This window comes from Suillus clintonianus, assembly GCF_016758775.1.
Source record: "Suillus clintonianus strain FC179 chromosome Unknown DEU56scaffold_78, whole genome shotgun sequence".
Classification (NCBI taxonomy): Eukaryota; Fungi; Basidiomycota; class Agaricomycetes; order Boletales; family Suillaceae; genus Suillus; species Suillus clintonianus.
In genome coordinates this window covers 47652-59600 of record NW_024539302.1, presented here as the reverse complement: position 1 = coordinate 59600, position 11949 = coordinate 47652, and the positions used below count along the sequence as shown (strand labels likewise).

General features: G+C 48.1%; 3 protein-coding genes across 3 annotated transcripts; 2 read left to right on the top strand and 1 right to left on the bottom strand.

Annotated features, from left to right (window-relative positions):
• Positions 1-1544: 1544 nt before the first annotated feature.
• On the top strand, positions 1545-2378 carry DEU56DRAFT_959513 (uncharacterized protein; the record flags this gene model as incomplete). The annotated part of the gene is made up of 2 exons (XM_041359306.1): positions 1545-2004; positions 2059-2378. The coding sequence occupies exons 1-2, from the start codon at positions 1596-1598 to the stop codon at positions 2376-2378; spliced, it is 729 nt and encodes a 242-aa protein (XP_041205007.1). The 5' UTR covers positions 1545-1595.
• Positions 2379-6143: 3765 nt separating this feature from the next.
• Positions 6144-7299, top strand: DEU56DRAFT_822267 (uncharacterized protein). Its single transcript, XM_041354143.1, has 4 exons — positions 6144-6341; positions 6405-6633; positions 6687-7089; positions 7154-7299. The coding sequence occupies exons 1-3, from the start codon at positions 6177-6179 to the stop codon at positions 7019-7021; spliced, it is 729 nt and encodes a 242-aa protein (XP_041205006.1). The 5' UTR covers positions 6144-6176; the 3' UTR covers positions 7022-7089; positions 7154-7299.
• A 2538-nt stretch (positions 7300-9837) lies between these two features.
• On the bottom strand, positions 9838-10470 carry DEU56DRAFT_916034 (uncharacterized protein; the record flags this gene model as incomplete). The annotated part of the gene is made up of 3 exons (XM_041357820.1): positions 9838-9849; positions 9942-10090; positions 10143-10470. 3 exons carry the CDS (start codon positions 10468-10470, stop codon positions 9838-9840), a joined length of 489 nt encoding a protein of 162 aa, XP_041205005.1.
• Between the last annotated feature and the right edge of the window lie 1479 nt (positions 10471-11949).

The following is an 11949-nucleotide window of genomic DNA, read 5'->3' as shown; positions in this document are numbered from 1 at the left end:
TGTACACAACGTTCCGGCTATGACATCAAATATATTGCCACTCTGACAAGAGGCAGGAGTCAATCATGTTGTATCGTCCAGCGCAAGGTCATATTGCTCGAACATTATTTTGGGTTGAATTAGAGTGTCGTAGCAGTATACCATGTTTGGTACTACACACCATACTAGTATACTTAAATTACTCAACAGCAGCTGCCAATTTCCTGCTTCTTCGCCTAGCTACATCCACGCCCGGTAGTGAACGCCACAGTATGAACAATTCCAACTCGATGACATATAGTATATGGCTCGTTATGAGTGCTGGATTATATGAATTATGCAGAAAGCGGTATATCTATATGATGACCCGTACATCATGAAGCCAGAATCATTAATGTTACTCTTTGTTAACGTTCACGCAAATTTTCGGCGGAAGTTGCCTACCGCTAATTAGCATCAGCTGTTATCCAACGTTGCTGCCGCTGTGCTATTAATTAACGTTAGAAAATTGCCCACGAGTACTCATCAGTGAGAAGTTTAAGGCCACGGAACCCCCGCGAGTTCCCGAATCTCCCATTGATGACCGCCATTGGGAATGTATGAGACGCTGCTGTGACACAGGCCATCCCAAATATCCGACACCTCTTTTGCGCCCGTGCGCAGTCAAAATGTTTACGAGTTGCCATTCGAAAATGCATGTCTGCACGGAAGATAAAACAGGGGCGAGCGACAAAGCATCGTAAGCTGGAAAATGGGCTCAGAAAATAAGGGGCAACTGCTCGCGTAGCATGTCTCATTGGGTAAAAAATATTATAGCTTACGAGTTTTGCAAATGGTATAAGTTGTTAGATGAGACCTTGTGAGCCAGGCGTTGGACGTGGTTTCCGCCTGCCAAGTTGGCTCAGTGACTAAACTTATGGGAGAAGCGCTCCGGTTACTGTGACGTCATGGCTGATTGTTGGTGAAGCTTGTGGCATAGTAAGAAGCCTGAAACAACTGAAATGGAAAACATGATTGGTTCCTTGGCTGGCAGGGGCTATACTATCTGGTCCTGTGCAACTAGATGTTTATTTTGCACTGCAAAGAGTGTGACTCAGAGGCGGGTCGGAATACCAAGTGCCAATAATTGATCACCGGAATGCCACGGGGCACTCGATGTTTAGTTCCGTTCTGAGAAAAGTTGGGCTCACTTACTGGTGCGATGCCCTTCTGCATGTATATTTTGGGTTACGTTGGCCTGCTGTGGGCTCACACCGAGATTCTAGATAGAACCTCTGATTATTCGGATTTACCTACGTTTAGGCAAAGCCAGGGGAGCCCGAACCTGTGACTGCCTTTGTGAGTTGTATATATAATGTACAACGAAGCTCCGGTCAATCAAACTCCCACACTTTCGAAGTGAAGCGAAGCACTTCCACTTCGACGGCCACACTACAAAGGCTAGAAAGTATTCATAAGGATTCGAACGACTTCTCATTACAACCGGTTCAGCGATCAAAATCTGCACGTGTTTGCCAAAGTAAGGTTACTTTGCGTTCGTAGGCTCGAGATAAACGCACGAGCTTACCGTGAATTTGCATTTACGGTCCAGATTGACACCAATAACCCCTCCGTCGATGTCGTCTTCGCAGTTAGGACATACCCCTGATCAAGATTCAACAAGATCAACGCTGCAATCATGCCTCGAGTGTCTTGATCGACACAATGACAGGTTAAACATTGTTTACAAGGAAATCATAGAGATTCGCACCCTCATTACAGAGCTTCTTGCCGGCGTCCAGTCAGAAGTCACCGTGACGGAGTCGGGCACGCTGGATGACAGCGCTTACCTCCGAGCAATCGTCGGTGATGACCCTAAGACCATCGCGCCATTTGCACTCGATGAGCTCGATGATATTTCACCGCTGTTGCCACTAGCGTTACATGGCCAGTTTTCGGACCAAGGGTACGGTCCTTTGGAATCTGTCGGGGATATGGGATCACTGCTAGAGGATGCAGATCCTCCCTTCAGTCAATGTTCCCAAGGTAAGTTCCCTATGTTCGTAGCATTTCTTCTAAATGCTTATCATGTGCGGCAAGACCGCGACACCGCTGGCTTCATTAGCCACAAACTCGGTGCAAAATCCTTCCTCCACCAACATGACATGTACCCTGAGGGGCAGACCTTGTCAGGGTCTTCATCCACACATGACCAACGATTCCCTCCCCCCATTGTGCAGATTAGCCACAAAGTAAAGTGCACCTGGCCCGGATGCACGAGGTTCCTCAAGAAGGATGGCCTCACCCGCCATGTGAACGAGACACATCGGCGGAAGGTTAAGGCTGTCTGCGCTGTCTGTGGAAAGAAATTCACGCGCCCGTATTTAAAGAGGAATCATATTTGCCTGGCGGAGATGTAGAAGAGCTTTCCACACCCCCAATGTGACTGCCTCCATTTTTAATTTTTTTTCGAAGTCATTCTTTGTGGAGTACTCTGTGGGATGCACAGAGTCAGATATAAGAGTCTCCGAAGGACCGAGAAAGAAAATATACACTAACGCGAATAAGATTCTAGATGGTTGCTTCTCGTGTGGTCATCTCGATGCTGATGGGAGAGGATGCCGCTCAGTTACTGATTTCAATTGTAATGCTCCCTAAGCACATCTTATGCAACTCATCTCAGAGTTGCAGCAAGAACGGGAGGAAGTGATGGAGCCTGCTCAACTGAGGCAACGGATCTGGCATGAGAGGTATGCCTGTACCCAGTGTTCGAGCGGGATGTCGACCCGAGGTGTCTTCATTCAAGGTAGGTGTTCTAAGGGATGATCATTATTTGTCTTTGTGATTGGCGGATATCATCTTGTTATGTGTCTCGGTTAGTGGGAGCATTTCGAGGATGGAAATACTTACGCGAGTTGTAGTGACAATTTGCGTCTCTATCAGCGTTCAATTCGAAGTTTTTTGCGATTGTGACTCTGATAAGTTACGACTATAATCATCTGAGGTTCTGCTGCACCGACTGAACTTGAATGATACTGCTGTTCGGTCAATAATCATCATCAAGGCCGCTAAACGCAACCTGACTGACCTTGAACAATGCACTATTAAGCACACGCAAATAGTAAGCATGCAGGCGAGCAGAATCTCCAGAAAAGGGGGCTATACATTCATGAAACACATCCAAAACGAAGAAACAAGCCCACTACTCACGATAGCGCGTGGGACCGTCAAGAGTGGTGACAGCATTTTCTGTGTTGGGGTGTCTTGACAGCGCAACTGGATCAGTTGTATTTACTGATAGATTTTTGGAGCCGATCGACCCTCTCATCGAGACAAGCGGGGCTGCCAACACGGTGTAGCAGGGTGGAGGTTCCATGGGAGTGCCGGGGGTCCTGGTGAGTCTGTGGCAGGAGTCCTGGTTCGTAGGTAGCTGTTGCTGCATGTTGTAGTCGGTCTCGATAGATAGAGCCGCCTCCTGCCTTAGATGTTTGGCCTGGGTTTCCCCTAGCAATCCGTGTCTGGTCCAATGGAATCCGCCAGTGTAAACGACATTGATGTAGAGCATGCAGCTTGACGATGAGGTACGCATCCGGAGAGGCAGACAACTTTATCAGCGCACAGCGGGTAATAGCATGCCTTACTAGTCGTCGTCCGAGACACGCGTATCCGATATAACATCTCATCGATACCGGGAGGTGTGAAGACATTGGCGCCTAGCGATTGTTTTAGGCCATTTCAATCCCATGGCGAAGCAGGGTGCATGACAAAGCTGAGTTGTGTAGAACAGATATCGGGTTGCAGAACTGAATACTATTGCATGGTCAGGTAGTACCAGACACAATTTCTGTCGATTTGGAGGTGCACTGCACTGTGCACAGAACGATGGGGCTATATAACCCCGTAACCGCGGCGTGGTAATAAGACACGCCACATGATGAGTCCGTCAGAAATCCTTTCCACGCGTCGTAATTAACGATATCCCCAGAGTTCGCTCCTCGTCTGCTTCGATCTTCCCACTGGCATACTGTGTGTGTGCCTCCGGAACCACTAAATCGCCAACAAAGTGCAGAACACGTTCACTCCATGATTACACATATAGTATGACATCTCGTACAAAGAATATATCAACTTGAAGACTATCTAAGTAAGTTGAACCTGTTTTTCTTAGAGAGTCGCAACCACGAGGCAGTAACGAAACCACAAATTGTACTGTGTGCGTTATTATTGTCATCTGATTTCAAGTTTCAAAGGGCACTGACAACGAGGCGCACTAGACCCTGGTAAGATTTTGTTCAATATATTTAAAGATGACGGGTGCGCATTCTCTCAAGATATTAAGGCTGACTCAAAACCTCAATGCGACATTGTCACCTACCCCAGCACCGATACCACCAAGATCTGGAGCTCGAATATAAATTCATGGCAAGCTCATCTATTCGTCCCAAGTCTATGACACGTAAATTGACCTTACATTCGAAAATAAACGCTCGTTCTGAACGCTGAATCGAATTCTCACAAATCCTGGATGGCACGGGACGTCGTGTGAGTGCAAGAGCATACTTTCTGGCCTTTAAATATTCCTGCCCTCAAAGTTATGTTTGCCCCCCCCTAGCTTTCTCCTGCAAACTGAGTCTGGATTCTCAATCCTTATGGCCGTGGCGGGCAGACGTGACATCGCACTGCACATCTTCAGGATTTAGATTGCGGTATAATACGGCTAGGTCTTCATAGGATCATCAAAACGCCGTGCGGCGAATATCAACATATCACATGCATGGTCCATAAGCCACCAAGCCAGAATCACTACTGCGGTGCGGGTGGAATTTTCCCGTGTACTAGGACACTACACGATGGATTACCTATGACTCGCGACCATATATGGGTTCAATGTGCACGGGGAAATTTCTTGCTGTATACTCGCTGGATATCACACAAGGCACCCCAGAGGAATTCCAGGACTGCTGTAGAGCAATGCTGGTTTGGGCGACGGGCTTCCCCGAGGCTCCCGTGCTGGCTGTTCTATGTAGAAATTTCGATTTGAAGATCCGAGGCACAAACTCAGGACATATGTTTATCGGAGCCGCGTTTCTCATGCCCCGCCTTCAGCATCCAAGCACGATGAGATATCTGATGTCCAATAGATGGTCGATATCGAGTACCGAATGCTATGTATATGTTTCAAACGACTGCCTTTTTTATCAGTGTGGGTGCCGATGTCAACTCTACTGGGGGGACTGCCGCAAACGTCCAAATGACATGTCCAAATAAAGTACACTATCTTAACCCGCCACATTCGCCGGTGCCTTGCCCAAACCACTCAGTAGAAGCCAGTACAACCACTCATGGCAGTTCGCACAACCATTGATCATACTAGTAATGTTGGCAATGTTGGCGTGTTCTAAAACTAACGAGAAACAGGACATGTCTTTCGATACAATAAAGCTCTGGGCTGTCGTTAGAAGCGTCCTTTTCAGAGAGGAGCCAATTCTATTGGCAGGATTGACCAACAACGTAATACTACTATGCATACAATGTTTGGTACATTTTGATCATATGTGCTACATAACCACTCATTTTCCACTTTACTTCGCTTCTTCAGCGGCTCGTCTCGTTCATTCTCGGTGCCATTTACCGTTGATATGGGGTTGTCTCAACGCCCAGTGGCATCCGAGTACGTAGGAACAGCTTAAGTTCCCACACAGGATAGCAGCGCTTCTGGCTTGATGACCATTGCCATACATGCCATTATGAACTGATACACGCAGCGCACCAATTCAAATAAGAGAACGAAGAATTCTCACTTGACGGTCATTGACGTACGGGTCAATGATCTGACATGTACAGGCCGCAGGGGAAGCGCGTGATCGGGAGTGATGAAGATAGCCGTGGCGGCATGATACCGAGAAACTCGGAAACTAATTGCTAAAATCAGTAGGAAAGCCCATTCTGGGATGACATGCACAGCGATAACAAACTAAAACGGTGCTGCACAACGAGAGCGTTAAGGGGATCAAATGTGAATATAAAAGAAAGGATCTCCCAAAGGCTTGTAAGTATTGTTATTTTGCATTTGTGCAACTTCTTGTGCCATCCAGAATCTGCAATTCGGCGTTCGGAACGAGCATGTATTTGCAACAGTAAGATTATTTTACTCATTGTGGACTCGGATGAGTACATGAGCTTACCATAATTTATATTAAAGGTCTAGATCGACGCTGATGATCCCCTCGTCGGCATCGTCTTCGCAATTAGGGCATACCCCTGATCAAGATTCAATAAGATCAAGCCTGAAATCGTGTCTTGAGTGCCTTGACCGGCATAATGACAAGATAATCCGCGTTTACAGGGAAATAATAGATATACGCACCCGCATTACAGCACTTCTTGCCAGCATTCAGTCAGAAGTCACTATGATGGATTCGGGCACAAGTGATAGCAGCGCTTACCTCCGAGAAATTGTGGTTGATGAGCCTCAGGCCATCGTGGCAGTTGTGCTCGATCGGTTCAACGCTATGTTACCGCTATTGTCAACTCCGCTAGACCTCTTGCCCTTGCCACAGCCACCAGCGCTCCATGGCAGGCTTTCGGACGAAGAGTGCGGTCCTTCAGAATCTGCTGGTGGTATCGGATTGCTTCCAGAGGCTACATATCCTCCTGCCCACTATAATTGTTCCCCAGGTAAATTCGCTATATTGGCAGCATTTCCTTTAAACGCTTACCATGTGCAACAGACCTATTGCTCTGTGGCACCTCCGGTTTCGTCAGCCAAGAGCTTGGTGCACAGCCCTTCCTACCTCATCATGGCACGTACTCCGAGGGGCAAACCCTGTCGGGCCCTTCATCCAGACGTGACCAACTATTCCCTCTCCCCATCGCGCAGGGCAGTCAAGACCAAGTGAAGTGCACCTGGCCCGGATGCTTGAGATTCGTCAAGAAGGATAGCCGCACTCGCCATGTGAACGAGACGCATCTGCGGAAGGTTAAGGCTGTGTGCGCCAGCTGTGGAAAAGGATTCGCGCGCTTGTATATGAAGAAGGATCACATATGCCCTGCAGCAATGTAAATATTCAAGTTTCTTTCACCTTTTCACCTACCCATTCCCCAATTCCACGCTTCGTTTTCATAAAATACCTATTCGAAGCCGTTAAAATATTCTCTGGATTTTTTCTTGCTACAAAGGCACCAGTGAACGTACCCTCTTGGACTGACTATCAATAACTTGCTACGAGACCCATAAATAAATAAAGGCACGGGACCGATCCAAACCGCGCCGAGTTCAACAATGGTGATCACTGATCACAGGTTCACCCTTGACGCGGCTGTCACAGTCTGTGTGATGAAGGCTGGGTCTATTCGAGTTGTAGCTCAATTTCCTATTTTTGCTTTCAAAGCGTTGCTTCAAATCTAGGCCCTGGACTGGGTCAAAGTTGAAGCACGGAGTTTGAAATTCTTAGTGCAGCACGCACGTAGTTATGAAAATCGTCAATGATTAAGATCGCTCGCCACTTTTGGTGCGTTCTGGGCCCAGGCTGGCACATCATATACATATCTCTCTATTTTAAGAACCAGGGCACTTCTATGGTTTATATGACCATTCCCGGATCGTTAACTGTGGTCGCCAATGAGTCATGCAATGCTACCGCGGTCACCATCTCAGGCCACCCTGGCCAAGCTCATGCAGTGGTTCTGATAGATGACCTGCCATGGCATGGCTGAAAATCCACATTGAGTCTACGGGCGACAGTCAGGCGCCTCACTCTCATTATAGACCTTCTTGCTAGCTGTCAGTCAAACGTCACCACGGGCGATTCGGGTGGATGCGATGTCACCGCTGACATTCAAGCAATGGGTGATGTTGAATCTCATACCATCACGCCAGTTGCACTCGATGAACTCAATGCCATGACACCGTTCATGACACTACCCAACTATTCTTCTTGCCACAGCCACTAGCACTCCACGGCCAGCTCTCGGACCAAGAGAATGGTCGATCAGTCGGGGTCACTGGACCACGGCCAGAGCTCGGTTGTCGACTTTCGCATGGTAAGTTCGCCACACTCGCAGCCTTTTGATAAAACGCTTACCATGTGTAACCAGACCTATTACTCTACGGCACCTCCAGTCTCGTCAGCCATGAGCTCGACGCACAACCCTTCCTATCTCAGCACGGCACGTACTCTGATGGGCAGATCGTGTCAGGCTGTTCAGCAAGACGTGACCAACAACTCCCTCTCCCGGTTGTGCAGGGCAAAGTAAAGTGTACCTGGCCCGGATGCTTGAGATATGTAAAGAAGGATAACCTCACTCGTCATGTGAACGAGACACACCGGCGGAAGGTTAAGGTCATCTGCGACAGCTGTGGAAAGGGGTTTGCGCGCCCATATACGAAGAAGTACTATGTCTGCCCGGCCGAAAGAAGAATTCCGAGTCAAGTTTTCAACCCCCCCAATTTGACTGCCTTTATTTTGACTTTGGGCGATAATAGTCTCTATCAAACGTGCCATTTAAATGTTTATTCTTGTCTTGAAATACTATCGTGGGACACAAACTGCGTAGTAAACGCAGTATACAGAACAAGCTTCAAAGCCAGATAGGGTACATGAAGGCAGGCACAACGCATCTAGGTGCGCTTCCACCTACCGACCAAGCGCGATATCCAACTATGACTGGTGAAATTGGACGCATTTCGATATGGATGGCAAACGCTCGTATTGACACACTGATGGTAGCAATTGCGGGTACAACTTGCAGGATGGTGGTTATTTGTGGCAAGAGCGTGCGCTTGATGCAAAGTTGAACGCGAATGATGGGCGAGAACTGCATGAACTGGGCAATATGAAGATCTTGAAGTTAGCTTATAGTGTGGCGATAACGTGCGCACAGGAGAAACGTCACGGTGTCTCTGGACGAAAAAAATCTGGTTAGCAGGGAAAGAAAGGTGCAGTGGGGATGTGGGATGCCGACAGAGGAAAAGTGATCACCATAATGATGTCTATCTGTCGAATTCGGAGTTGATATGGACGACAAACGGTGAGTGAATCGAATGATGCAAATGCAAAGTTACATGGAGTGGAAATCAGAACGGCCACCCTCAGACCATTCGAAACAGCACACGCCTACGCGGGCACAACAGTTGACCAGCCAAACGCAGGCCGGTGGAAGGACAGTAATTCAGGAGATCTCATTATTATCTGGGATGTACAGACAGGCGAGCTGCCCGCCACTCTCAAAGGACGCTGGAATGAAGTGTGCCCGACGGTGCACCGATTTCGTGTGGGAGGTTATATATCTGCCAAGCGGACAGCGGGTGATGAATTCTGGACAGTGGGGAACGGACAAGAGAGGGCTGACGGGGTGAATGGATTGAACGATGCAATTGCAAGGGCGCGCAAAGTGTAAATTGGAAAGACCATTCGAGACAGGACGAACTTATGCGGTTGACTCGCTAAACGCAGAACAAGTCGTGGTGGAAGGACGGTGATTCAGAGAAGCCAAATGCATGCGAATTAGAAGTTAAAACGTGGCGGCCCGAGCTGAGCGGCTCGAGCTGTGCTGCTGTATACTTGCTAGGTTCCGATCAAGTCACGATTGCCAAATATAATAGACTTGTTCCGCCGGCATGTCCATTTTGGTGACTGCGCCAACTTTGTGCAAACAACGCGCCTTCAAGTTGTTGTATACTTAGTACTGCATCAATGTTAACTTTGAGCTGGTCTCACTCTAATCCTGGCTCGACAACGAATATCAAAATCAAAGCGGTGGAATTTGGGGACCCATAGGTCAAAAACGATCTAGGAAATTTTACGTCTGACCCGACAAATATGGCCCTGCTTCATATACAGCCGCGCGAAACCTTTTCCACAGCTGGAGCAAGCAGCCTTAACCCTCTGTCTGTGTTTTTCATTCACATGGCGAGCGATGTTAGCCTTCATGACAACACTCGAGCATCCGCACCAGGTGCACTTTATTTTGTGTTGGCTGACCTGCGCAACAGGGAGAGGCAGTTGTTGATTGCATCCGGCTGAAGAGCCAGACATGGTCTGCCCCTCAAAGTACGTGCCATGTTGAGGTATGAAGTCTTGTACCAATGACTCATCGTTGGCGGAACTAGAGGTGCCGCAGAGCGGTAGGCCTACTAACACACGGTAAGCGTGATGAGGAGACTGAGAACATCGAGAACTTACTCTGGGAAAGTTGACAGATGAGAGGATCTGCACCCTCCTGCAGGCTACGAGCGTCCCCGACAGATTGTGAAGGACTGTACTCTAGATCCGAAAGGCGGCCATGGAATGCTGGAGGCTCTGCCAAGAGGGAGAGCAGTGGTGAAATAACATTGGGTTCATGGAGCGCAACTGGCGTGATGGTCTGAGGCTCATCATCGACGATTGATTGAATATCAATGCTGTTATCCCATGCGCCCGAATCCCCTGCAGAAATTTCTAGCTGACACCAGCCAAGAATCTCCGTAATGCGGGTGCGGACCTCCAGGATCTCCCTGTAACTGCCGATCATATGTTCATTGTGTCGGTCAAGGCACTCTAGACATGATTGTAGCGTCGATCTCATTGATTCTTGATCAGGGGCCCGCCTTAACTGCGACAACGACAACGAAGACGGGGGCTTTGTTGGCGCTGACCTGGGTAAATGTATGGTAAGCTCATGTTTTCATCCCGAATTCACGAACTGCAGATTTACTTTTTTGAATGGATGCTCATTCTGAACTCTGAATCTGATGGCAGAGAAGTTGTGTGAGGGTGAGATGCTTGTTTGCCTTGGCGACGTTCCTGCGTTTATATTCACGTTTGAGGTTCTTGAACGATGTCGCCTGCAAACTAGATCTGGATTCGCAGCTCATGCTCGTGGCAGGTTTAGTGAGTCAACGTGCTCTTGGACGGTATATGCCCCGCATCCTTTAACGATTTGTGAGTCCGAGCGGTGGAAGACTCGTGTTTCCAGCTCTTTTACGAGAGCAAGCCTGCACTAGCCGACGCCGTGGCAGGTGACCGATCATAAGCACCGAGTCTAGCCCCTTCGTTCTCTTCCATTGAATGCGTCCTTTAGAGCCAATGATCCATCACCGTATGACTTGGCTCAATGGCAGCGAGTACCAACGCCTTCGATCAAGCAATCACATTATATTCCACTGGTACCAGACCCATTGCTTACGTCCTTATCGCAACCCTACCCTTGCTCCCTTGCCGCTTCAATAACTTATATGGGCGTTCCATCCTGTTTTACACGCCAACAATTCGATCCGTTTGGTTTGTAAGATGTGCCTTGAATGAAACGTGATTCAAATTCCCCGCCCTCGCACGAAACATGTATCCAATTTCCCGTTGAGATTATCGCTAGGACTTCCCTTATGCTCGCCTATGATCACTTGATCATCCTACCTCGTAACAGCGATTACAAGGGCATTCAAGTTCTGATTTATGTTTACGGGAACTCGTGTCCCTATTTGGACACATGTACGTTGATTGAAACCGGTACAGTGATCAACTGGCAATCTGGATGAGGGGTCACGGCCCCGTGATTACTCTCAAGAAGTTGATTTGCCAAACTCGTGGCACGCTTTCGTTTCACTCATTAGCAGACAACGAATTGAACGCATGTAAGCTTGCCGGCACAGTCAGGGTAAAGTTGACGGTTGCACCTTGAAATGTGGTAAACAATTCCCAATTCCCCGGGTTGGGCTTTAATGTGCAGGAAACTTTCCACTATCGATGACAAAAAAGATAGGGATCTTTAGATGTCATTTTTGAGTTTGACGATGACCAGTGATCGCCGCGAATGTCACAGCATAGCCGCTGGCCCCAAAATACCTTGCACAGATCCACCAGTCCCTGTAGCTATGATGCATCAAGTCTGCTAACTACCAGTCAGAGGTGATGCATCAACTATGCTAATTAGCCTTCTTGTGATGCATTAAAACATGCTAGTTAGCAGTCCTATAGTATATATAGCTCGGTCAATTACTTTGCAGCTCGGTCA